The sequence below is a fragment of the Pleurodeles waltl genome, chromosome 1_1, assembly GCF_031143425.1.
Source record: "Pleurodeles waltl isolate 20211129_DDA chromosome 1_1, aPleWal1.hap1.20221129, whole genome shotgun sequence".
In the NCBI taxonomy this organism is placed as follows: Eukaryota; Metazoa; Chordata; class Amphibia; order Caudata; family Salamandridae; genus Pleurodeles; species Pleurodeles waltl.
This window is the reverse complement of record NC_090436.1, coordinates 1,005,307,796-1,005,331,570: the sequence shown is the minus strand read 5'-3', so window position 1 is coordinate 1,005,331,570 and position 23,775 is coordinate 1,005,307,796. Positions and strand designations below refer to the sequence as shown.

The 23,775-nt window shown below is 46.8% G+C and overlaps 1 protein-coding gene across 6 annotated transcripts in view; it reads right to left on the bottom strand.

Moving 5' to 3' along the window:
- The window catches only part of LOC138291300 (ankyrin repeat domain-containing protein 17-like), a 1,121,799-nt gene that overhangs the window by 263,320 nt on the left and 834,704 nt on the right, over nucleotides 1–23,775 (bottom strand). For all 6 annotated transcript variants that reach the window (XM_069230308.1, XM_069230310.1, XM_069230309.1 and 3 more), the window contains exon 25: nucleotides 8,902–9,073. In XM_069230308.1, coding sequence (XP_069086409.1) covers nucleotides 8,902–9,073 — 172 coding nt within the window. The remainder of the gene's footprint in view (nucleotides 1–8,901; nucleotides 9,074–23,775) is intronic.

Sequence of the window (23,775 nt, the reverse complement as noted above, 5' to 3'; positions counted from 1 at the left end):
GCCCTAAGGCAGGGTGCACTATACCACAGGTGAGGGCATATGTGCATGAGCACTATGCCCCTAGTGTCTAAACAAAACCTTAGACATTGTAAGTGCAGGGTAGCCATAAGAGTATATGGTCTGCGATTCTGTCAAAACGAACGTCACAGCTCCATAATGGCTCCACTGAATACTGGGAAGTTTGGTATCAAACTTCTCAGAATAATAAACCCACACTGATGCCAGTGTTGTATTTATTACAAACTGCTCACAGAGGGCATCTTAGAAGATACCCCCTGTATTTTACCCAATCCTTCAGTGCAGGACTGGCTGGTCTGTGTCAGCCTGCCACTGAGACGAGTTTCTGAACCCCTGGGGTGAGAGCCTTTGTGCTCTCTGAGGCCAGAAACAAAGCCTGCCCTGGATGGAGGTGCTTAACACCTCCCCCCCCTGCAGGAACTGTAACACCTAGCAGTGAGCCTCAAAAGCTCAGGCTTTGTGTTACAACGCCCCAGGGCACTCCAGCTAGTGGAGATGTTCGCCCCCTGGACACAGCCCCCACTTTTGGCAGCAAGTCCAGAGGAGATAATGAGAAAAACAAGGAGGAATCACCTACCAGTCAGGACAACCCCTAAGGTGCCCTGAGCTTAGGTGACCCCTGCCTTTAGAAATCCTCCATCTTGAGATTGGAGGATTCCCCCAATAGGATTAAGGATGTGCCCCCTCCCCTCAGGGAAGAGGCACAAGGAGGGTGTAGCCACCCTCAAGGACAGTAGCCATTGGCTACTGCCCCCCAGACCTAAACACACCCCTAAATTTAGTATTTAGGGGCGACCCTGAACCCAGGAAATCAGATTCCTACAACCTGAAACAAGAAGGACTGCTGACCTGAAAGCTCTGCAGAGACGACGGAAGATGTCAACTGCCTTGTCCCCAGCCCTACCGGCCTGTCTCCTGATTCGAAAAACTGCCCCAGCGACGCATCCACAGGGACCAGCGACCTCTGAAGCCTCAGAGGACTGCCCTGAACCTAAGGACCAAGAAACTCCCGTGAGCAGTGGCTCTGCTCAACAAATAGCAATATTGCAAATTTTCTGCAACTTTCAAAGACTTCACTCTTCCCGCTGCTCTGCACACGACGCCCCCGGCTCAAGCTCCACAGAACCAACACCACAGGGAGGACTCCCAGGAGACTGACCTCGTGAGTGGCCTGAGACAACCCCCCTGGACACCCACAGTGACGCATGCAGAGAGAATCCAGAGGCTCCCCCTGACCGCGACTGTCTGTAACAAAGGACCCGACGCCTGGACCAAGCACAGCACCTGCAGCCCCCAGGGCCAGAAGGAACCGAACCTCAGTGCAGGAGTGACCCCCAGGCGACCCTCTGCCTAGTCCAGTTGGTGGCTGGCCCGAGAATCCCCCCCTGTGCCCTGCCTGCACCACTAGTGTGACCTCCCGGGTCCCTCCATTGAATCCTATACAAAACCGGACTTCTGCTTTGCACACTGCACCCGGCCGCCCCTGTGCCGCTGAGGGTGTGTTTTGTGTGCCTACTTCTCCCCCCTCCCCCCCCCCCTGTGCTCTACAAAACACCCCTGGTCTGCCCTCTGAAGACGCAGGTACTTACCTGCTGGCAGACTGGAACCAGAGCACCCCTGTTCTTCATAGGCGCCTATGTGTTTTGGGCACCTCTTTGACCTCTGTGTCCACTTTTAAAATAGCTTATTGCCATTTTAACAGAAACTGTATATGTTATTGCTCTAATTCAAAGTTCCTAACTTACCTGTGTGGAGTACCTTGCATATTATGTATTTACTTCAAATCTTCAACTTTCGGTTCTACAAATAAATTAAGAAAAGATATATGTCTATATAAAAACTATTGGCCTGGAGTTAAGTCTTTGAGTGTGTCTTCCTCACTTATTGCCTGTGTGTGTTCAACAAATGCTTAACACTACCCTCTGATAAGCCTACTGCTCGACCACACTACCACAAAACAGAGCATTAGAATTATCTAATTTTGCCACTATCAACCTCTAAGGGGAACCCTTGGACTCTGTGCACACTCTCTCTCACTTTGAGATAGTATATACAGAGCCAACTTCCTACAGTGTCATCATCCAATCCTAGACCTCTGGGTTCTGAATGGGCTCTTCAAAAAGGAAAAGTTGAAAATGCTTTCCCTAGCTCAGGTTCTGCTTGTACAAAAAAATAGAGGCTGGGTAGTGTCTGATGACCTGCAACTCACTGAAGGCTCCCTGACATGAGAAAAAACGGTTTTAAAAATAAGCAGTCACAAAGGCTAACTGTGCAACGGTTCAAAAGGAGAAAACATTAGAAATGTGAGAACAATATACTGGTCCGAAGGCATTATAAATAGTGACGGACCAAGTTTATGAGTCTTTTTGTTTAACCTGGTTGCAGTTGAGGCGGTAGATTGGACAGAACAGTCTGTGCTAGTTCCCAGAAAGCGTGTACATAGTGTCCAAGGGGAAAGGTGGCTTTAACAACTTGAGAGCCATGCTTCCTGTGGAGAAGGTGTTCTTTGCATACTGCTCCATCTCCTTACATTCCTAGGGAAGGCGCAGGGCGACCATTCTTAAAAGCAAGATGCCTAAGCCACAAGGCTTTCCCATGATAGATGAGAGGAAAGGAAAGATGGATTCCCAGGGGCCGATTTGTAGCATCTTGCAATCGTTGTGTGGACTGCGGTGGAAGAAGTGGGGAAGTGGGGTTTGTCCATACTGCCAGGATGGGCTCTATGAGTGCCTCATTAAAGGGGAGCAGGGGTTCTGGTGTATGAAGTGTAGTATGCAAACCTCTGTAAGGATGTTAACTTTGTTCCCACTCGTAAGGAACTGGAGGTCTAACATCACCGCCACAGCCTTTGTCACTGAATGTTAAGTAGTGACCTCAGGATGAGGCAAACCATTTAGGGCATACAGTTCCCATTCTGGGGAGGTATCCAATCCACGTACGTATTTGAACTCCATAAACTCCTGGTCCAAAGTCAAGGAGTGCCTGTATCCATCATTCTTGTCCTTGCTGGGGCCCTCGTGGAGATCCTTGTCCATAAAAAAAGAAACTTCCTTCTTTGATGAGGTGCCGAGCCACCCAGTATTAACAGTATTGTGGGAATTCAGATAGAGGTAATGTTTCTTGTTGAGGCAGGTTGCAGTGCCTGTGCAGTTGGCTGTGGAACCAGAGACGAGAGTTGCAAAACCAGTGGCAGCGGCAATGACTGCAGCCTTCACAACGTTGTTTGAGGCACTGGTGGAGTCGACTGTGGCATTGGCGGAGTTGCTTGCAGCAGCAGTGAGGCAACGGGATCCAGAGTTGATAGAGAAATCCTGATGGGATAGTGAGTGGAGGTGATGTTTGTTCTACTGCTGAGCCTGCAGGTGGCACTGGAGCAATGTTCTGTGTCATAGCCTAAGCCACCAGTGGCAAAAGAAGGAATGGCATGAAGGGAGCCAGGTGATACAGTCTCAGAAGAGCTCCAAAGGTGAACCCCATCTAACCACTGCAACCTGTCCATAGGGGGCTATGTGTCTTCGAAACACGTCTTAAAGAGCATTCAGAAAAATTGATGGGTCTGTCCCAGGAGTAAGGAACTCTGGGTAAAGCTGACTGGACGGGAACACAGGTCAGCACCACAAGATGTAGCATTTCCTGGAACTGCACCAGTTTTGAGGTTACCACAGGTGCCAGGTTCTACTTGATGGCATTTATTAGTTATGGCTCTATGCGGGTGGCTGTAGGGAGGTAGTGGGTCTTGGTATTTTACTCTTGAAGTGTGCTATCACGACATGCTTTAGTAATATATTTAATGCAAGTGACTGCAAACATTAACTGAGAAACATTCCTGACAAAGGCTATTAGTGATCTAAGAGGCAAGTCTGGGGTCATGTGTACCATATATGTGGGCTAGATTCTAAATATAAATGGAGCAAAAGTTTTCTTATTAGCTCAAACAAAAAAGTTTTGGTATAGCAGAAATGCTCAATTTGCACATGTGAAGGTGCTATGATATAAGCTAATGAATAAAAAGGCAGCTCTGTAAAGTAAACTATTTGTCTAGGATCACACAATTTGACACTAGTTTGTGGGTCAGTGAATTATTCAAGGGACTAGACCTGCAGTCCTGGTAACATATTTATAATTTGTTTAAGCCTGACCTACAATACCACAATAAGTTCTTTAAGCTTCTTTCTTCCGCCACTGGGTTCAGAAGTGTTTGATGTGAGCTTCATGGAAACTTACTAAAAATGATAAGACCCACAAGTTGTGCAGCATGACTTTTCTGGATTCACATGCTGTGCATTATTCTGCTATTTAGTGACTGGGTCCGGAACTGTCTCTTTGTAGCCTTTTTTTACACAGACGTTGTGGTAAGTAAAGCACTTACAAGTTCAGTCTCCGGAGAATAGACAGCCCACCGTTGGGGGTTCAAGTCAACTCCAAACACCCAGCACCAGCAACACAGGGCCAGTCAGGTGCAGAGGTCAAAGTAGGGGCCAAATAACATAGGCGCCTATGGAGACTAGGGGTGCTCTGGTTTCAGTCTGCTAGTAGGTAAGTACCTGCGTCCTCGGGGAGCAGACCATCGGGGTTTTGTAGAGCACTGAAGGGGGTCACAAACAGGTACACAGAATACACCGTAAGCGGCACCAGGGTGCAGTGTGCAAAGTAGGTGTCAGGTTTTAGATAGAAATCAATGGAGAGACCTGGGGTTCTCTGGCAATGCAGGCAGGGCACAGGGGGCTTCTCAGGCCAGCCACTGACTGGGCAACGAAGAGGGCCGCCTGCTGGTCACTCCTGCACCGGTAGTTGGTTTCTATCGGGCCTGGGGGCTGCGGGTGCAGTGCTTCTTCCAGGCGTCTGGTTCTTTGTTACCGTGCAGTAGCGACCAGGGGGACCCTCTGGATTCTCCCTGCAGGCGTCGCTGTGGGGGTGCAGGGAGGTCGTCTCAGGGTGTCTACATTGTTGGAGTCACCTGGGGGTCCTCTCTGCAGTACTGGTTCTTCTGGACACGAGCTGGGGGCAGAGTGTTGGGGACTCGCACTTTCGGAGTGAGGCTGGAGTCCCTTTAAAGATGGTTTCTTGGTTGCTATTTGTACAGAGTCTGTCCACGGGAGTTCCTTGGTCCTTTAGTTGCATGGCAGTCCTGTCGTCGGTGGTCACACTGGATGCATCGATGTGCAGGTTCTTTGAGTCGGGAGACAGGTCGGTAGGGCTGGGGCCACCTCAGGCGTCACCTCAGGCGTCACCTCAGGCGTCACCTCAGGCGTCACCTCAGGCGTCTCTGGGGGGCCTTCAGGTTGGCAGTCCTTGTTTCAGGTCGTCAAGAAACTAGTTTCCTGGGCTCAGTCACGTGTTTAGATCTGGGGCCAGTAGCCAATGGCTACTGTCCTTGAGGATGGTTACACCCTCTGTGTGCCTCCAGCTACCTCTAGAGAGCCCTTGCTTCCTAGACACGGTCTACACTTCACTAGTAGGGGATACCAGGACCTGGTATAGGGTGAAAACACCATAGGTGTCTACCACACACTAGCCCAGCTTCTTACAGGCAGCACTTGCTGAACAAAGTCCCACATTGTATCGGAGTATCAGCCCAAGAGGCATGCGGTGTTCACCGACCAGAGTGCCAGGCTGGCAGAAGTGAACATCCTCTTCCTAAAGATATCAGTCTTTTGGATTACCTGTCTGGTGGAGTGGTAGGTAATGCCCAGGTTGATTTTGGAGGTGGAGGCCTGTACCACCAAGATCTCCGTGGTGGGGTGCTGGGTGATGAAACTGGGATCCCCTGGGGAGAGTGTTGGTTATAAGGCAATTGTCCTATGCACAGAAGCTCCAGTGCAGGTCTTGGACCAAGCCCCAAGTAGGACGTAAGTAAGGGCTTCATTTAAGGGGAGTAATGGTTTGGTGGTGGAAATTCCAGCTGAAGCACCTCCGTCAAGTCGTCTGTCTCGACTGTTAGAGGGTAGCGTAAGATCCAAGACCTCAGCCGCACTCTGCACCACAATTGTGAATTAAGCACATTCCTCCATAGCCACGGTAGTGGGAGAGACCAGGCCAGTGTACAGGGAGGTGCCAGTCAACTGACAACTCATACCAGTTGTCCTCGGGATCTTCTATAATCAGATATCCATACGGGTTTGCAAACCCCTCCCAATCGTCGACAATCCAGGCATGCTATATGAATAAGGCAATGGTTACAATGTGAAGAGTCTGCCTCTGGTTGGCGCTGGCATAGGATGATGCCCGTACGGCTCCCAATTGGAGTTGGGAAAGATGGGGGCAGTGCCACAGCTGGGGAACCACAGCAGGGGGATCAGTAGCTCCCGGGGTGTAGGTGAAGTGCGAGGCTGCTCGACCGGTGGAGCTCTGGATCTGGCAATTAGTCCTTGGGGCACAACTGGAGCAGAGGGCAAACCTGCCAGCCAAAAACAGTAGGGGCCCCTCCCGGACCGGTGGGCACCCCAAAGGGGTCAGCCTGCCCTAAAAATATGATGCATTGCCTCATAAAACTCCTTCAGTCGGGCAGGGGGTCGCTCTAGCTCCCAGAAATTCAGGGAGGCGTGGGGATGGGTCAAGCCAGGCTCCACCACAGAGCTAGGCCTCGAAGACCTCTTCAGCTTCTTTTAATTCTTGTGGTACTTACTTGTCTTCCCTGATGACTTGAAGTTGGATAACACTTGCCGGGTATGACTTCGTGGATGGTCTCGGGACCTTCCCTGTGACTGAGACATGAAACGCTGTAGGGTCAATAGAAATCGGGCTGTAAAGAGACAGAGGGAGTGCTTCCTCAGTGACTTAGAGTGCATGGCACGGCAGCCCCGGCAAGTCAGTCACCTACATCTTCCTGCCTTTCGGGGGGACATCCTGCACACCAGGTGAAAAAGTAACAAAATCTTCCACAAAAGGTTAAAAAAAAAAAAAAATGGTAAGCCAAAAAGTGACTAAGGGAAGCCCTTCTACAGACTGCTACTGACTGGCACAGAAAGAAAAGAACTTAAGTCTGTGCGCTGGTGTGGTGCCTGTATAGGCCTGCACACATTTCCGGTGCAGACGGCGCAGCAGAGCTGAACGACACCACCTACTGGTGCGCAGAGCTACTCCTCATCAGAAGCTTCAGCATCCAGTCTGATGCCTGGGAAATTTTCTAAGGCAAGGAATCTGCGGCTAGAAGTCTCTATCAGATCTGAAGATTCTGGGCTACCAATTTGTCCCAGAAGGCTTCTCAACTGTTGTGTCTCTGTGTTGTGAATAGGTCACAGTCAATTGACCTTTGGAATCTCTCTGTTTTGGCTGGGCTCTTAAGACAACTTCTCCACGAGCAGGACACAGCAGGTCCAGTCTCTCCCTCTTTGCTAGCCATCAGGTTACGCAGTAGCAGTCCATGCCAGTGTAACCTCTTTTGGTTTCACAGTGCAGCAGGACAGACCCTCTTTGGCTCTTGTTCCAATATAGACTAGATCTGAGTTATGGGTGCCAGGGGTACCCATTTTATGTTCAGAAAGTGCCCTCTGAGTAAACAGTCAGTAGCCAATGGGTTAGTAGTTTCCCTCCCTCCTGATAGCCAGTTCCTGTAAAGTGTGGCATCTGGCTTTTCCAAACTGCACTATTCTGCCCACTTTCAACATGGCAGAATTTCTCTTGGTTTCCAAAGCTTCCTAGCCCAACCCCGAGGTGTGGCTACCACTGGGGCTACAAGTCTCTGAAAAATTGGTTTGAAAAACAGGCTTCCCCCCTCTCCTTCCCAGGCGCCAGCCCGTCTGCCTCAACAATGGGGCTTCCCCTTGCCCAACTGCTCCTTATTTGCTCTTCAAAGATGCTTTAAACTTTGAAGTTTGCCTTTTGGGTTAATACTTGTGTGGCTTTCTGCAAGAGGGAGGTAACATTTCTTTCCTGTGCAGGCCCCTATTGTATCCTTCCCTGGAGTCGTTAGTATGTCTCCCTAGCAGGTCAAGAAGCTGTCTCGGGTTAAAGCTCCATGTACTACCGTTTAGGGCACGGGAGACTGAAGGAACCACAGTGGCAACTTTGTAAAAGTTTCACACTGTAAATTGGTACATTCATTTGGACTTGAGAACCAACTCTGGCTAAGTGCAATGAATTGTTTGACACCTTGATGTATCAACTTTGGTTGCATTATTCAAGAGTTAGTACAGCTGAGCAATGAGCATGTAACCCAACACCCCAACGGGAGGGCTAGGTCTTCCCACAGTTTAAAAAAAATATATATATATAAAAAAAAAATGTAAAAGAAAAAAGTTTTACATTTTTACTGTTAGAACAAAAACAATACACGTTCTGCTCATGAAATATACTTCACCCTTCCTTAGGGCTCAATAGGTCTGCCATAGGACTAACTTTTACATGTTTCAGGGGGACATTTGAGTTTGCCATGGCTTTAAATGGCAAAATCGGGTTAGCAGTTCAAAACTGCTCTTCCAGTCTGGAAGACTCTTTCAACCTTTCTCACACCCACAGTGGCACAACCAGTGGTGCAATCCTTGATCCGACTCTTAACTTATAGGCCCTCTGTACCATATACTAAGGACTTGCAGGTAAGTTAGCCTATGCCACTTGTAAAAACAAGCAGGTCTCAGTGCACTCTGAGTCAAAAAACCAGCAACGTTTGTCAAAAAAAACAAACTGGGAGGGACCATACAAAAAGAGGCATTTTCTTAAATATCTCTTCTGGCGTTCATGGCTTTTGAGGTTGGACTTCTGGGGGACCTGCGCAGAGGGCGTACCTGCAGGGAAGCAGGACTGTGACCTGGCCAACCCTGGTATTCACTAAAGGACCAGAGCCAAAAAGAGCTTAGCTTCCCCACTGCTACTTTACTAGGGTGTACAAAGTGTTACCATTATAAATAGCAGGATTTGGATCCAATAGTGTACACATATATTTACCTTCAAGCTTTTGCTTTTCTCTTTCTATGGCTGCTTGCAATTCAAAATTTTCTTTATTTTTTGCTTCAATTTCTTCCAGCTTTCGTCTTTGCTCCTCCTTTTTCTTGCGTCGTTTCTCCTTTCTTTTTTCTCTTTTAGCTGCCAAAGCAAGGCGTCTGCTTTCTTCCCTAAGCTGAAGGTAAGGAATAAGTTGCATGAGTGCTAAACATTAAACGTATCTTAAAACTACAGGAAAAATACTCAAAGATTCAGTTTTCGTTTTGACAAGGACTCAATTATAAAGTTGAAAGCTACAATTAATCACCATGCAAATTCCACTATGTATTAACCACATTGAAGTACCTGTGTATCAGCTGTGTAGTATAAAAATAAAACTACATTGTTAAGCAATCGCTATACTTTCCAAACCAAAGAGGAGCGGTAGCGCATGAGAATCCATAAGAAAAGCTACAAGAAGTAAGGTGCATACATATTTTCAGTTTGCATCACAAGCTTGTTGTAGATCACAAGCTTTCCACAGACTTAAAAGCTGTAACGTATTTCCTCAATGCTGATGTAGATGGAAAATAGAGGCAGGCATAGTGCATATAATGTATTTAGGAAGATTAGACCAATTGGATTTTTTCCTTGCATGAATCGACATACAAACAACTAAAGCTCTTTCACTTGGATACTCGATCTAACCGCAGATGCCTCACCTTCATAATAGTCCTCAGGTGACAGATTCGATGCAGACGTTTTCACTGCAGTGTTCTCCCATGCCACTAGGTGGTATTGTGCTGTCCTGCATTGACCTTGTTACCCCTCCCCCGTGACACAGCAGAGCTCCAGATAGGCACTGGCCATGCACACAGACTTCCGTTTCTTGATTGAATGTGCACCCCTAGGCGTGGAGCACAAAAAAAGTTAATGGTACTAGTGTGCATATCTCTATTTTGTAACTTTGAGTGGTAAAACGAGGCCACTCCAGAGAATAAGGAAGGTAGTAGGGCAGTGAGATATCTGCAGTAAATAGAGTACCCACCAGAAAGAGTTACCAAAGGTAAGTAACTTGGTGTTCAGAGAGGTATTAACTGCAGATACCTTCTCTTTATACTAGATACCAAAGCAGTACTCCCAAAAGTGGAGGTTCTGTGGAATGGACTCAGGCCAAAAAGTCTGAACTACATTTCCAAAATACCAGACATGTTGGACCTTGCTGTCTAGGCAACTGTGCTTTGGGAACATGTGCACTGAGGCCTGTGTTGGGGCTGGCAGATTTCAAAACAGGATTCCATGTGCCAACCTAGTGGTGGCAACCCAGGCGGAGTGAGCCCTCAGTCTTTCCATCAGGCTTCTTCTTGGCCAATGCCAGGAGAAAAAAAAGCAAAAAGCTGACTGCCCACCCAATGGTGTTTAGTATAATTGATAAAAAAAAAGCTCAGGGCTCTTTTTTGAGTTTAGTTGAGGGAGTCTCTCCTCCTATTTCAAAGGGTGAAGCGGGGCAAAGAAAAAGTAGCGAATGATGGATTGCACAAAGTGAAAAGGTGTTTCGCCTATAGGCAAAAAGGCTGCCCAGGTTCTCTGCAACAGTTTGTCTGGGAAGGTGGTGTACGGAGGCCTCACTGAAAGAGCCCGAGGCTCGCTCATGCGATAAGCTGAAGTAATCGCAATGAGGAAGATAGTTTTGAGAGTCAGAAGCTGGGCATTGGCTCAGAGGAATGTCATGACCAAATAAAGAGATCAAGGCAGTATAGGAAACGGTTTGGGAATGAACATGTGTCAAACCTTTAATAAACCACATAAAAAACGAGGATTTAAACAAGGACAGTTTGCCCAGCAAGATTGACAAAAAAAAGTTTGATGGTGTCCACTGCAAGACCTTGCTGGGCCAAAGAAAAAACTTTCAATAGTCTGGCTTATAGTGGGTCAGCGTTGCCCATATCACATCAGGCACAAGTTTGTCCCAGCATCTTGGGTAATTATTTTGTAGGGTGATGCTTGGTGGTGAGGATGACATCCTTAACCTTCGGAGGTAGATCAAATGTAGTCAGCTATTGCTGCTTAATTTCCATGCATGGAGGAGTAGATTAGACAGTTTGGGTGTAGAACTCTGCCCTGCTGCTGCTGCGACAGAAGATCCTCCAGCACCACTAGCCTGATTAGAACAGATGAGCAGATGCTCATTCCCAGAGGTTCCAGGTACCACATGCTCATGGCCCAATCTGGAGACACTAGGATGATTTGGGCACCGTTGTTGTTGATCTTCTTCAGAACTCTGGACAGGAGAGGCAGTGGCAGAAAAACATACTTGTGTCCAGTGGTCCATTAATTCCTGAATACATCTCCTCAAGAGAGCCTTCTTGGGAACTCTAATACACAGAAGCTTTTAACACTTCTCGATGGTAGGGAAAGATGCAGACCAGTTTCTCCCAATGTCAGACAATGCCCTACAACACCTCAGGGTGCAACCATCATTTGTCATCAGTCTGACATCGCCAACTGAGCGAATCTGCCTTGGAATTTAGAGACACAGCAAAGGGGAGATGCCCTGACACGCCAGGCAACTCCAATGGCTTAGAGCAGTGGTTCCCAACCTGTGGTCTGGGGAACCCTTGGGGGTCCGCTAAGCATCTTCATGGGGTGCGCAACAGCTTAGAAAAATGAATAATAGCAACAGATTAGGTCCCCATCTTTCAGCAATGACTCAGTGGGGGGTTCCAGGACTACAATAATGATTCATTGGGGATACCTGGGTTCCAGTAATGATACAGTGGGGGTCCCCAGAAATCAAAAGGTTGGGAACTCTGGCTTAAAAACTCAAGGCAAAGGATGCAAAACCTACTCTGTTATACTTCTTGCATTATCACATGCCAACAGTGCTGTCTGTGCGAACTTGCACCAGCATTCCCTTGATGGAAGGCAGGAAATTCATTACCACCAGTAGGATGGCTCACAACTGTAAAAAATGTATGTGGAGCCAGGTTGCCATCGAAGACAAGAGTCCTTTGATCTCCACCTCTCCCAGGACTGAGGCTGAAACATCGAGATCATAGCCTCAACATTCTGGACTCATTGTTAGGGAGGAAAGGTCCTAAACTGTACTGTGTCCAGAAGAGCTCCTAAAAAATGAAGACTCTATGGAGGAGCCAGATATGACTTTGGATCACTGATTGAGAACCATTGTCTGGAGGTGGTCGGTCCACTCTCAAAAACCAAGTCGTCAAGGTAGAGGGGAGACTGGTATCCCCAACTTTAGATGATGTGCGGCGACCATCGCCATCAAAAGGGGGCATGGCATACTCAAATGCTCTTGGCCGACCTTGTACCACAGATGGCATCTGTGAGACGGCAGGATGATAGCATGAAATGAAAATGTCACTTACCCAGTGTACATCTGTTCGTGGCATCAGTCGCTGAGATTCACATGGTATGCATGAGCTCGCCATCTGGTGTTGGGTCGGAGTGTTACAAGTTGTTTTTCTTCGAAGAAGTGTTTTCGAGTCACGGGACCGAGTGACTCCACCTTCTGTGCTCATTGCGCATGGGCGTCGACTCCATCTTCGATTGTTTTCCCCGCAGAGGGTGAGGTAGGAGTTGTACTATAGTAATAGTGCCCGCGCAATGAAAAATGTAAGTATGTACCTATTAAAGGATTAAGTAATATATACAAATGTACAAAATTGAAGGTAACTTCTGAACTGCTACAGGCTTCCGGGGAGGTGGGTGGGTCCATGTGAATCTCAGCGACTGATGCCACGAACAGATGTACACTGGGTAAGTGACATTTTCAGTTCGATGGCATCTGTCGCTGTAGATACACATGGTATGCATAGACTAGTAAGCAGTTAGTTCCCCATAAGCGGTGGTTTAGCCTGTAGGAGTAGAAGTTGTCTGAAATAGAGTTCTTAATACAGCTTGACCTACTGTAGCTTGTTGTGCGGATAGCACATCTATACAGTAGTGTTTGGTGAATGTGTGAGGCGTAGACCAAGTGGCTGCCTTACATATTTCCTGCATTGGGATGTTTCCTAAAAAGGCCATTGAAGCACCTTTTTTCCTTGTTGAATGTGCCCTGGGAGTAATGGGCAGTTGTCTTTTTGCTTTAAGGTAGCAGATTTGGATGCATTTAACTATCCATCTGGCTATACCTTGTTTTGATATTGGGTTACCTGCATGAGGTTTTTGGAATGCAATAAATAGCTGTTTAGTTTTTCTGATGTTCTTTGTTCTGTCAATGTAGTACATTAATGCTCTTTTGACATCTAATGTATGTAGTGCTCTTTCAGCCACAGAATCTGGCTGTGGGAAAAATACTGGTAGTTCTACCGTTTGATTTAGATGGAATGGTGAAATAACTTTTGGTAAAAATTTTGGATTAGGTCGTAGGACGACCTTATTTTTATGTATTTGTATAAAAGGCTCTTGTGTTGTGAACGCTTGAATTTCACTTACTCTTCTTAGAGATGTAATGGCGATGAGAAAGGCAACTTTCCAGGTTAGGAATTGTATTCCGCAAGAGTGCATGGGTTCGAAAGGTGGGCCCATGAGTCTTGTTAGAACCACGTTTAGGTTCCATGAAGGAACAGGTGGTGTTCTTGGTGGTATAATTCTTTTAAGCCCTTCTATAAATGCTTTGATAACTGGTATCCTATACAAGGAAGTTGAATAGGTAGTTTGCAGGTATGCAGATATTGCTGCAAGGTGTATTTTAATAGAAGAGAAGGCTAGCTTTGCTTTTTGTAAATGGAGCAAGTAATTTACTATATGTTTTGGAGTTGCATCTAGCGGTTGTATTTGATTATGATGGCAGTACCAAACAAATCTTTTCCACTTACTTGCGTAGCAGTGTCTAGTGGATGGCCTTTTGGCCTGCTTTATGACTTCCATACACTCTTGGCTAAGTTGTAAGTGTCCGAATTCTAGGATTTCAGGAGCCAGATTGCTAGATTCAGCGATGCTGGGTCCGGGTGTCTGATCTGTTGGTTGTGTTGCGTTAACAGATCTGGTTTGTTGGGCAGTTTGATGTGTGGTACTACAGACAGATCTAGCAGTGTTGTGTACCAGGGTTGTCTTGCCCAAGTTGGTGCTATTAAAATGAGTTTGAGTTTGTTTTGACTCAATTTGTTTACTAGGTAAGGAAGGAGAGGGAGAGGAGGAAAAGCGTAAGCAAATATTCCTGACCAGTTCATCCATAGGGCATTGCCTTGGGATTGCTTGTGTGGGTATCTGGACGCGAAGTTTTGGCATTTTGCGTTCTCTTTTGTTGCAAATAAGTCTATTTGTGGTGTTCCCCAGAGTGTGAAGTAGGTGTACAGAATCTGTGGGTGGATTTCCCATTCGTGGACTTGCTGGTGATCTCGAGAGAGATTGTCTGCCAGCTGATTCTGGATCCCCGGAATAAACTGTGCTATTAGACCAATCTGATGGTGGATTGCCCACTTCCATATTTTTTGAGCTAACAAGCTTAACTGCGTTGAATGTGTTCCTCCTTGTTTGTTTAGATAATACATCGTTGTCATGTTGTCTGTTTTGACAAGGATGTATTTGTGGGTTATGATTGGTTGGAAAGCTTTTAGTGCTTGAAAAACTGCTAATAATTCTAGATGATTTATATGCAGTTTTGTTTGATGTATGTTCCATTGTCCTCTTATGTTGTGTTGATTGAGATGTGCTCCCCACCCTGTCATGGAAGCATCTGTTGTTATTACGTACTGTGGCACTGGGTCTTGGAAAGGCCGCCCTATGTTTAAATTTATACTGTTCCACCATAGAAGCGAGAGGTAAGTTTGGCGGTCTAGCAACACCAGATCTAGAAGGTGACCCTGTGCTTGAGACCACTGTGAGGCTAGGCACTGTTGTAAGGGCCTCATGTGCAGTCTTGCGTTTGGGACAATGGCTATGCATGAGGACATCATGCCTAGGAGCTGTAGTATTGTTCTTGCTTGTATTGTTTTGTTTGGAGACATGTGTTGAATGACCCTGTTGAAATTGTGGATCCTTTGTGGAGTTGGCGTTGCTACTCCTTTTGTCGTGTCTATTATGGCTCCTAGATATTGCTGTACTTTGCTTGGCAGAATGTTTGATTTTGCAAAGTTGACGGTGAACCCTAGTTTGTAGAGGGTTTGTATGACTTGATTTGTGTGGTTTGAGCATTGTGTGAGCGAACTGGTTTTGATTAGCCAGTCGTCTAGATACGGGAACACATGTATTTGCTGCCTTCTGATGTGTGCAGCGACTACTGCTAGGCATTTTGTGAATACTCTTGGAGCGGTTGTTAAACCAAAAGGCAATACTTTGAATTGGTAATGTATTCCTTTGAATACAAACCTTAGATATTTCCTGTGTGATTGATGTATTGGTATATGGAAATATGCGTCCTTGAGGTCTAGGGTTGTCATGTAGTCGTGTTTTTTGAGCAATGGTAACACTTCTTGTAGTGTGACCATGTGAAAGTGGTCTGATTTGATGAATGTGTTTACTACTCTGAGGTCTAGAATTGGTCTCAGTGTTTCGTCCTTTTTTGGTATCAAGAAGTACAGTGAATAAACTCCTGTGTTTATTTGTGTGCTTGGTACTAATTCTATTGCATTTTTTTGCAGTAGTGCTTGAACTTCTATCTCTAGAAGCTGTGAATGGTATTTTGTTAAATTTTGTGATTTTGGTGGTATGTCTGGAGGGAATTGCAGGAATTCTATGCAATAACCATGCTGGATAATTGCTAGGACCCATGTGTCTGTAGTTATTTTGTCCCATGCTTCGTAATATTGACGTATCCTCCCCCCCACTGGTGTTGTGTGGGAGGGGTGTGTGACATGTGAGTCACTGCTTGTTGGTAGTGGTTTTGGGGCTTTGAAATCTTCCCCTATTCCTAGGGAATTGCCCCCCTCTATACTGGCCCCGAAAACCTCCCCTGTACTGTCCCTGGTAGGTGGGCGGTGCGGACTGTGAGGTGCTAGCTTGTGTGGCCTGACCCCGAAACCCTCCTCTAAAAGGTGTTTTGCGGAAGGTGTTATAAGATCCTCTGCTCTGCGGGGAGTAGAGTGCGCCCATGGCCTTGGCAGTGTCAGTGTCCTTCTTGAGCTTTTCTATAGCTGTGTCGACCTCCGGACCGAACAGAAGTTTCTCGTTTACTGGCATGTTAAGCACTGCCTGTTGAATTTCTGGCTTGAATCCAGACGTTCTGAGCCATGCGTGCCTACGGATGGTAACCGACGTATTAATGGTTCTTGCGGCCGTGTCTGCTGCATCCATGGAGGAGCGTATTTGATTGTTGGAAATGTTTTGACCCTCCTCAACAACCTGTTTTGCTCTTTTTTGCAGATCTTTTGGGAGATGTTCAATGAGATGCTGCATCTCATCCCAGTGGGCTCTGTCGTATCGCGCTAGCAGCGCTTGTGAATTTGCGATGCGCCACTGGTTTGCTGCTTGGACAGCAACCCTCTTCCCGGCTGCATCGAACTTCCTACTTTCTTTATCTGGGGGAGGTGCATCCCCAGAAGTGTGTGAGTTTGCCCGTTTCCTGGCAGCCCCTACCACCACAGAGTCTGGTGGCAGCTGAGAGGTGATGAAGACAGGGTCCGTAGGAGGCGCCTTATACTTTTTGTCCACCCTAGGCGTCACTGCCCTACTTTTAACTGGCTCCTTGAAAATGTCCTTTGCATGGCGTAGCATGCCTGGGAGCATCGGCAGGCTTTGGTAGGAGCTGTGGGTTGAGGAGAGGGTGTTAAATAAAAAATCATCCTCTACTTGTTCCGAGTGTAGTTCCACATTATGGAATAGAGCTGCTCTAGCCACCACTTGCGAGTAGGCTGTGCTGTCTTCCGGTGGTGATGGCCTAGTTGGGTATGTGTCTGGGCTGTTATCAGACACTGGTGCGTCGTACAAGTCCCACGCATCCTGATCTTGGTCGTCGTGGCTCATGGCGGTGTGAGCTGGCGAATGTGACGGGGTGTAAGTTGGCGAAGCCGGAGTTACAGGTGGAGGCGAGGGAGGAGGTGTTACCTTTTGTGTTGTTTGTTGCTGAGGAGTAAACTGAAGCGTTCTCTTTCGTTTGACAGGTGGGAGGGTACTGATCTTCCCAGTCCCCTGCTGAATAAAGATACGCTTTTGCGTGTGATCCACGTCAGTGGATTGCAGTTCTTGTTCAAATCTATGTTTCTTCATTTGAGAAGACATAGAATGCTCTTCGGTATAGGAGCCAGAAACAGGGTCTGATGTCGCTTTTTTCGGCTCCGAAAGCCCTGTCGATTGTTTTTTCGGCTCCGAGGTAACCTTCCTCTTTTTCTGTGCCGAAAATTCTTGGCCTCTATGTTCTTCGGCGCCACTGTCTCGGCGTCGATCGGTGTCGACACCGAACTCTCGGTGTCGATGCTTCTGTTTAGCACTCTCTCGGTCCCGAGGAGGCTGCGTGCCGGTGTCTCGACCGAAGTCGGACGATCTCGACACTGAATGGGCCTTTTTCGGTGCCGATTGTTGGTCACCGAGAATTTGGGTGGAGCCATGGCCGGTTGGCAGTGGCGTCCCCTGGGCCTTCTTTCCTTTTTTAAGGTTTGATCTCGACGTCTTACTCACAGTTCTTGTAGAGTGTAGCTCGTCGGAGTCTGAATCCTGGATGGAAAAGGATTCCTCCTGTTCCTCTTCTGTCTCGAACTGTGGACGCTCTTTTGGCGTGGACGCCATCTGGAGTCTTCTCGCTCGACGGTCGCGCAGAGTTTTTCGGGACCGGAACGCCCGACAGGCCTCACAGGATTCTTCGCTGTGCTCGGGTGACAGGCACAGATTACAGACCGAGTGTAGGTCCGTATAAGGATATTTGTTGTGGCATTCGGGGCAGAATCGAAACGGGGTCCGATCCATCGGCGTTGTCCTCCACGCGGTCGGGCCGACTAGGCCCCGACGGGGTGCCGAAATCTACCCCGAAGGGCACCGAGGCGCTTCGATGTTGAACGCGTCGTCGTATGTGTCTATCTCTAACCGGATCGCAACGATACCGTCGAAAATCTTCCGTCTTCAGCTAACTTTCCGTTCCGAAACTCGGAGCGACAGGAACACGTCCGAACCCGATGGCGGAAAGAAAACAATCGAAGATGGAGTCGACGCCCATGCGCAATGAGCACAGAAGGTGGAGTCACTCGGTCCCGTGACTCGAAAACACTTCTTCGAAGAAAAACAACTTGTAACACTCCGACCCAACACCAGATGGCGAGCTCATGCATACCATGTGTATCTACAGCGACAGATGCCATCGAACATACCTATTCTGCTGGCCCAAGACCTCCAGATCCTAGTCAACAGAAACTAGTTGCAAGTCCAGGACACAAGACTCACATCTAACCACTATGGCAAATGATCCAGTCTCCTACGTTGGGGGATGAAGGGAGTGGGGCAGGGGAGGAGGAAGAGAAAACAACTCTGTCAGGGGAGGTATTCAGCACATTGGCCTCGACCACCATCACCACTGTAATAATCATGGTGATAAGAAACCAAGTCTAAAAAGTGATGGTGCCTCCGAGGAAGGCTCTGGGGAAGAGTAAGGAAACTGTTACCCTATAAGCATCTGTTTGTGGCATGTAGTGCTGTAAATTCACATGCTTTGCATACTCCTTCCATCTAGTATTAGGTCGGGATGTGTGCAAGTTGCTTTTCTTTGTTTCAGTAATTTGAGTCACGAGGTAGAGTGACTCCTCCTTTTGGTGATGATGTGCAGTGACCCCATTGTTAGACTGTTTTAGACAGGCGGATGAGACTGGAGTGCAAAGTGAGTTTAAGTAAAAAGATGTCCATGTGTACATGAAGTAAACTGCAATGGCCACAGGTGTCCAGGGAGGAGGGTGGGTGCATGTAAATCTACAGAACGACATGCCATTACCGGATGCTTCCATGTTAAGTAACATTTTCTGTTCAAAGCATGTGTAGCTGTAGATACACATGCTTTGCATAGACTATTAAGCAGTCCCCAGAAGGGGTGGTTAACCTGTAGGTGTTGCAGTTGTTTTGAAAAGTGTACATAGCACTGCCTGACCTACATTAGCTTGTTGGCGTGCTAGAAAAGCCACAAAATAATGTTTATTAAGTGTGTGGTGTAGACCATGTAGCTTCTTTGCATTTGTCAGCCATTGGCATGCTTCCTAGGAAAGCCATGGATGTTCCTCTCTTCATAGTATAGTGTCCTCTAGGAGGTGTAGGATAGAGTTCTTTTGGCTTTAGCGTAACATCTTTGAATCTTAACCATCCATGCGGCAATACTGTTTTGGACATAGGCTTTCCTTTATGAAGTAGTGAAAAAGCAAGAAGTAGTAGTTTAGTGTTTCGAAAAGTTTTAGTTCTATCAATGTAGAACATAAGGGTTCTTTTAACATCTATTGTGTGGAAAGCCCTAACCACAACTGATTCTGGCTGAGGGAAAAAACAGCAACTCCATGATTGTGAAAAACAGAAAACGTTTGGTGGGAACTTAGGGTTAACGCAGAGGACCACCCTATCTGTGGAGTTGAAAGACAGGTTCTTCCAAGGTTAATGCCTGGAACTCACTAACACATCTAAGTGAGGTGATAATTAAAAATGCAACCTTCCAAGAGATACTGAAGGGGGCAGGTATGCAAGGGCTCGAATGGAGGGCCCATTAGCCGTGTAAGAACAATGTTAAGATTCCATGAAGGTGCAGGTGGAACACGTCGTGGAATTACTCTTAAGCCCCTCCTTGAAAGATTTAATGACTGGTATTTTGAATAAATACATATGGGCCTGCTTTGTAGACAGTTAAGCAGTGGGATGTAAACTTATGGAGGTGAATATGAGCCCAGAGTTGTAAATGAAGCAAGTAATGCTCTGTACAGGGTCACTGAAAGGATCATTTGTTTTGAATGACAATAACAAAATAAATATGTTCCATTTAGCTGCGTAGCATGCTCGAGTGGTAGGCTTAGGAACTTCCTTAAGAATGTCCTACATTCAGGTGGTAGATTTAGGTAATCAAATTCTATGACCTCAGGAGCAAAGTCATCAGGTTGGGGGCCTTGGAAGCTGGGTGCCTGATTTCTCCATGGTTCTGGGTGAGAAGGTCCACACTGTTGGGGAGTTACTCATGGGGGACTACAGAGTGGGGAACAGGGTACAGAAAAGGCCACCCTCATAAGAGGTTGTTGGTGTTCCACCACTGAAAAGAGTGCAAAGTACGGTGGTCTGTCAACACTAGATTTTCTAACTGAAATTAGAAATTTTCTAGTGGGACTTCCATAGAGTGTGGTTAAGAAGGTGAAGTTGGTGGTGGAGGAGGAGGAGGTGCAGGCGGTGAGGGTGGCAGAGGAGGCAAAAGGCTGGTGGCCTTGTCTGACATTTTCCGGAGTTTTGTTAGGACTGGTAAGCCCAGAGCCTCCTGGAAAGACAGTAGTCTTTTGGGTGGTGGCGGAATCTGAGCCGAAGATCTGGCAAGGATACATCCAGTGTGTGAGGTTGGTTGTGAATTTGCTTTTGCTTGGCATCCAGCTGCTCTTGAAGTCAATGGAGCATGGGCTTCACTGGCTTGCCAGAACCAGCCTTGTAAGTCAGCTTCGAAGGTTTCATGTCTGTCCCAGGTTTCAGGTACCCAAGCTCTGCATCGAAGCAGCAGACATGAACAGCGATGTTCGGCACGGCACAGACGGTCAGGTGGGCACTGGGCAGCATACCAAAACCAAAGTGCTTGATGCTGAAAGTTTCAACTTTGGCATTTGGTACTGGACTGAGGGGCTTCCAAACCAGTTGCTCAATGCAAGCCATGGACCAAAGGTAGTGGCGAACCAAGAGCCTTTTTATGTTCCAAACAGGTCAAGTGTCCTTTGACGGGTTCAATATGGTGTTGATTGGCTGTACTCACCAATTTTTGAGGAGTTGGAAGTTCCTCCATCTCAAAGTCTACCTTGAGATTAGAGCCAGAACTGCCCTTGATCAATAACGGCTCTTCCTCCGAGGCCGACGGTTGAGGTTTCTTTTCTTCTTCTTTGACATCTTGATGCAGGTGATGCGTGGAGTATTCTCGATCCGCCTCCGTGACATTGAGGCGATGTACTTGATGGTCTCGAATTGTATTCTTCAAGTGGAAGAAACAGTGGGCGTGCAATCCTCTTGCCTGTCCACAGGCGGCAAACACAGATTTGTAGACAAAGTGTTGAGCAGTCCAGACATACTTTGTGTGGCAGCGCAGGCAGTATCGGAAGAGTGTCCATTCCATCACCAGCAATGCATTCTCTCCAGAACTTGGAGACCAAAGGAAGGACCTGAAAGGCGTGGCCCTTTAGGGGCAGTGGTCAAAGCAAATTGACTCGAAGAGCAATGGAGAAAACTCGATATGCAGAATGTAAAATGGGAATGAAACTACCAAAGAGGGGGCTAGTGTTGCACAAACAGGAAGGGGAACAGTGACGGTGTTGAAACGGAGCACAGGCACACACGTCTGAACCAGACGCAGAAAGAAACCAATCCAAAATGGAGTCGATGACCATGCGCATTATCACCAAGAGGAGGGGGAGTTCTACCTTGTGACTCAAAAGACTTTTTTGAAGAATGACAACTTGCAGACATCCAGACCCTACACTAGATTGCAGAAGTATGCAAGCATGTTGTAGGAAGTTGGCTCATCAAACAGATGTACACTGGGTAAGTGACATTTTCCGTTCTATGGCATGTGTAGCTGCAGATACACATGCTGTGCATAGACTACAAAGCAGTAATCTCCCCAAAAGCGGTGGTTAGTCTGTAGGAGTTGAAGTTGTCTGAAATAATGTTCTTAGTACAGCCTGTCCTACTGTGGCTTGTTGTGTTGCTAACACATCTACACAGTAATGCTTAGTAAATGTATGGGGCGTAGACCAGGTGGCTGCCTTACAAATCTCTGTCATTGGTATATTACCAAGAAAAGCCATTGCGATGCCTTTTCTTTCTAGTGGAGTGTGCCCTTGGACTAATGGGTAATTCTCTTTTAGCTTTAAGGTAACAGGTCTGAATGCATTTGACTATCCATCTGGCAATGCCCTGTTTGGATACAGGGTTACCTGCATGCGGTTTTTGGAATGACTTTTGGTAAGAATTGTGGATTTGTACGGAGAACCACCTTTTGTTTATGTATTTGTATAAAGGGTTCTTGAATAGTAAACACCAGTATTTCGCTAACTTTTCGAAGTGAAGTGATGGCTACTAGAAAGGCTACTTTCCAAGTCAAAAATTGGATTTGACAAGAATGCATAGGTTCCAATGGTGGGCCCATGAGTCGTGTTAATACAATATTAAGATTCCACGAAGGTACTGGTGGTGTCCTTGGGGGTATGATTCTTTTTAGTCCTTCCATAAAGGCTTTAATAACTGGGATTCTAAAAAGCGATTTTGTATGTTTAATCTGCAGATAAGCAGATATTGCAGTGAGATGGATTTTAATGGAAGGGAAGGCTAGATTGGACTTTTGTCAGTGTAGTAAATAACTTACAATGTTTTGCGTGGAGGCGTCTAATGGCATAATTTGATTAGCCTGGCAGTAGCAAACAAAATCTTTTCCATTTGTTAGCGTAACAATGTCTTGTTGTGGGGTTTCTTGCTTGTTTAATGACCTCCATACACTCTTTGGAAAGGTTTAGATATCCAAATTCTAAGACTTCAGGAGCCAGATTGCTAGGTTGAGCGATGCTGGATTCGGGTGTCTGCTCTGTTGTTTGTGTTGAGTTAACAGATCTGGTCTGTTTGGTAGCTTGATGTGGGGTACTACAGATAGGTCCAACAGTGTGGTGTACCACGGTTGGCGAGCCCACGTTGGTGCTAGAAGTATTAGTTTGAGTTTGTTTTGACTCAGTTTGTTGACCAGATAAGGAATGAGCGGGGGAAAAGCGTAAGCAAATATCCCTGACCAGCTGATCCATAGTGCATTGCCCTTGGACTGAGGGTGTGGGTATCTGGATGCAAAGTTTTGGCATTTCGCGTTTTCATTTGTTGCAAACAGATCTATGTTTGGTGTCCCCCAGCGGTGGAAGTGATCTTGTAGAATCTGGGGATGTATTTCCCCACTTGTGAGTTTGCTGGTGATCTCGACTGAGATTGTCAGCTAACTGATTGTGAATGCCTGGTATATATTGTGCTATGAGGCGAATGTTGTTGTGAATTGCCCAATGCCAAATTTTTTGTGCTAAGAGAGACAGCTGTGACAAGTGCAGGAGCGACCCCCAGGTGGCCCTCTTCCTTGCCCAGGTGGTGGCTACCCGAGGAGCCCCCCCCTTGCCTGCATCGCTGAAGAGACCCCTGGATCTCCCATTGAAACAAATTGCAAACCCGACGCCTGTTTGCACTCTGCACCCAGCCGCCCCCGTGCCGCTGAGGGTGTACTTTTTGTGCTGACTTGTCCCCCAACCCTGGAATGGTCTTTGAGTGTGTGTTCCTCATTTATTGCCTGTGTGTGAACAACAAATGCTTAACACTACCCTCTGATAAGCCTACTGCTCGACCACACTACCACAAAATAGAGCATTGGAATTCTCGTTTTGCCACTATATTACCTCTAAGGGGAACCCTTGGACTCTGTGCATACTATTTCTTACTTTGAAATAGTACATACATAGCCAACTTCCTACAATGATGGATTGGGATGCAGGCCGATTCAGTGGTTGATATTAATTCAAGCATTCCATTCAAAACATGTTTGTATTCTTTAATGCATCTTGTGGTGGGCCGGCAGCATATGAAAAGGTAAAGTATAGTCTTGCATGTAAACATAGAAACCAGAGACGACACATACCCCCCCCCCCCCTCTGAATTAATAGATACCCGAAAGAGGATTCCCTGCTCAACATCCACATCACACGATCCCTCACATCTTTCCTATTATTCCAGCATGATATTATTATACCCAATTGCAGCATAACACTGTGCGGCTAA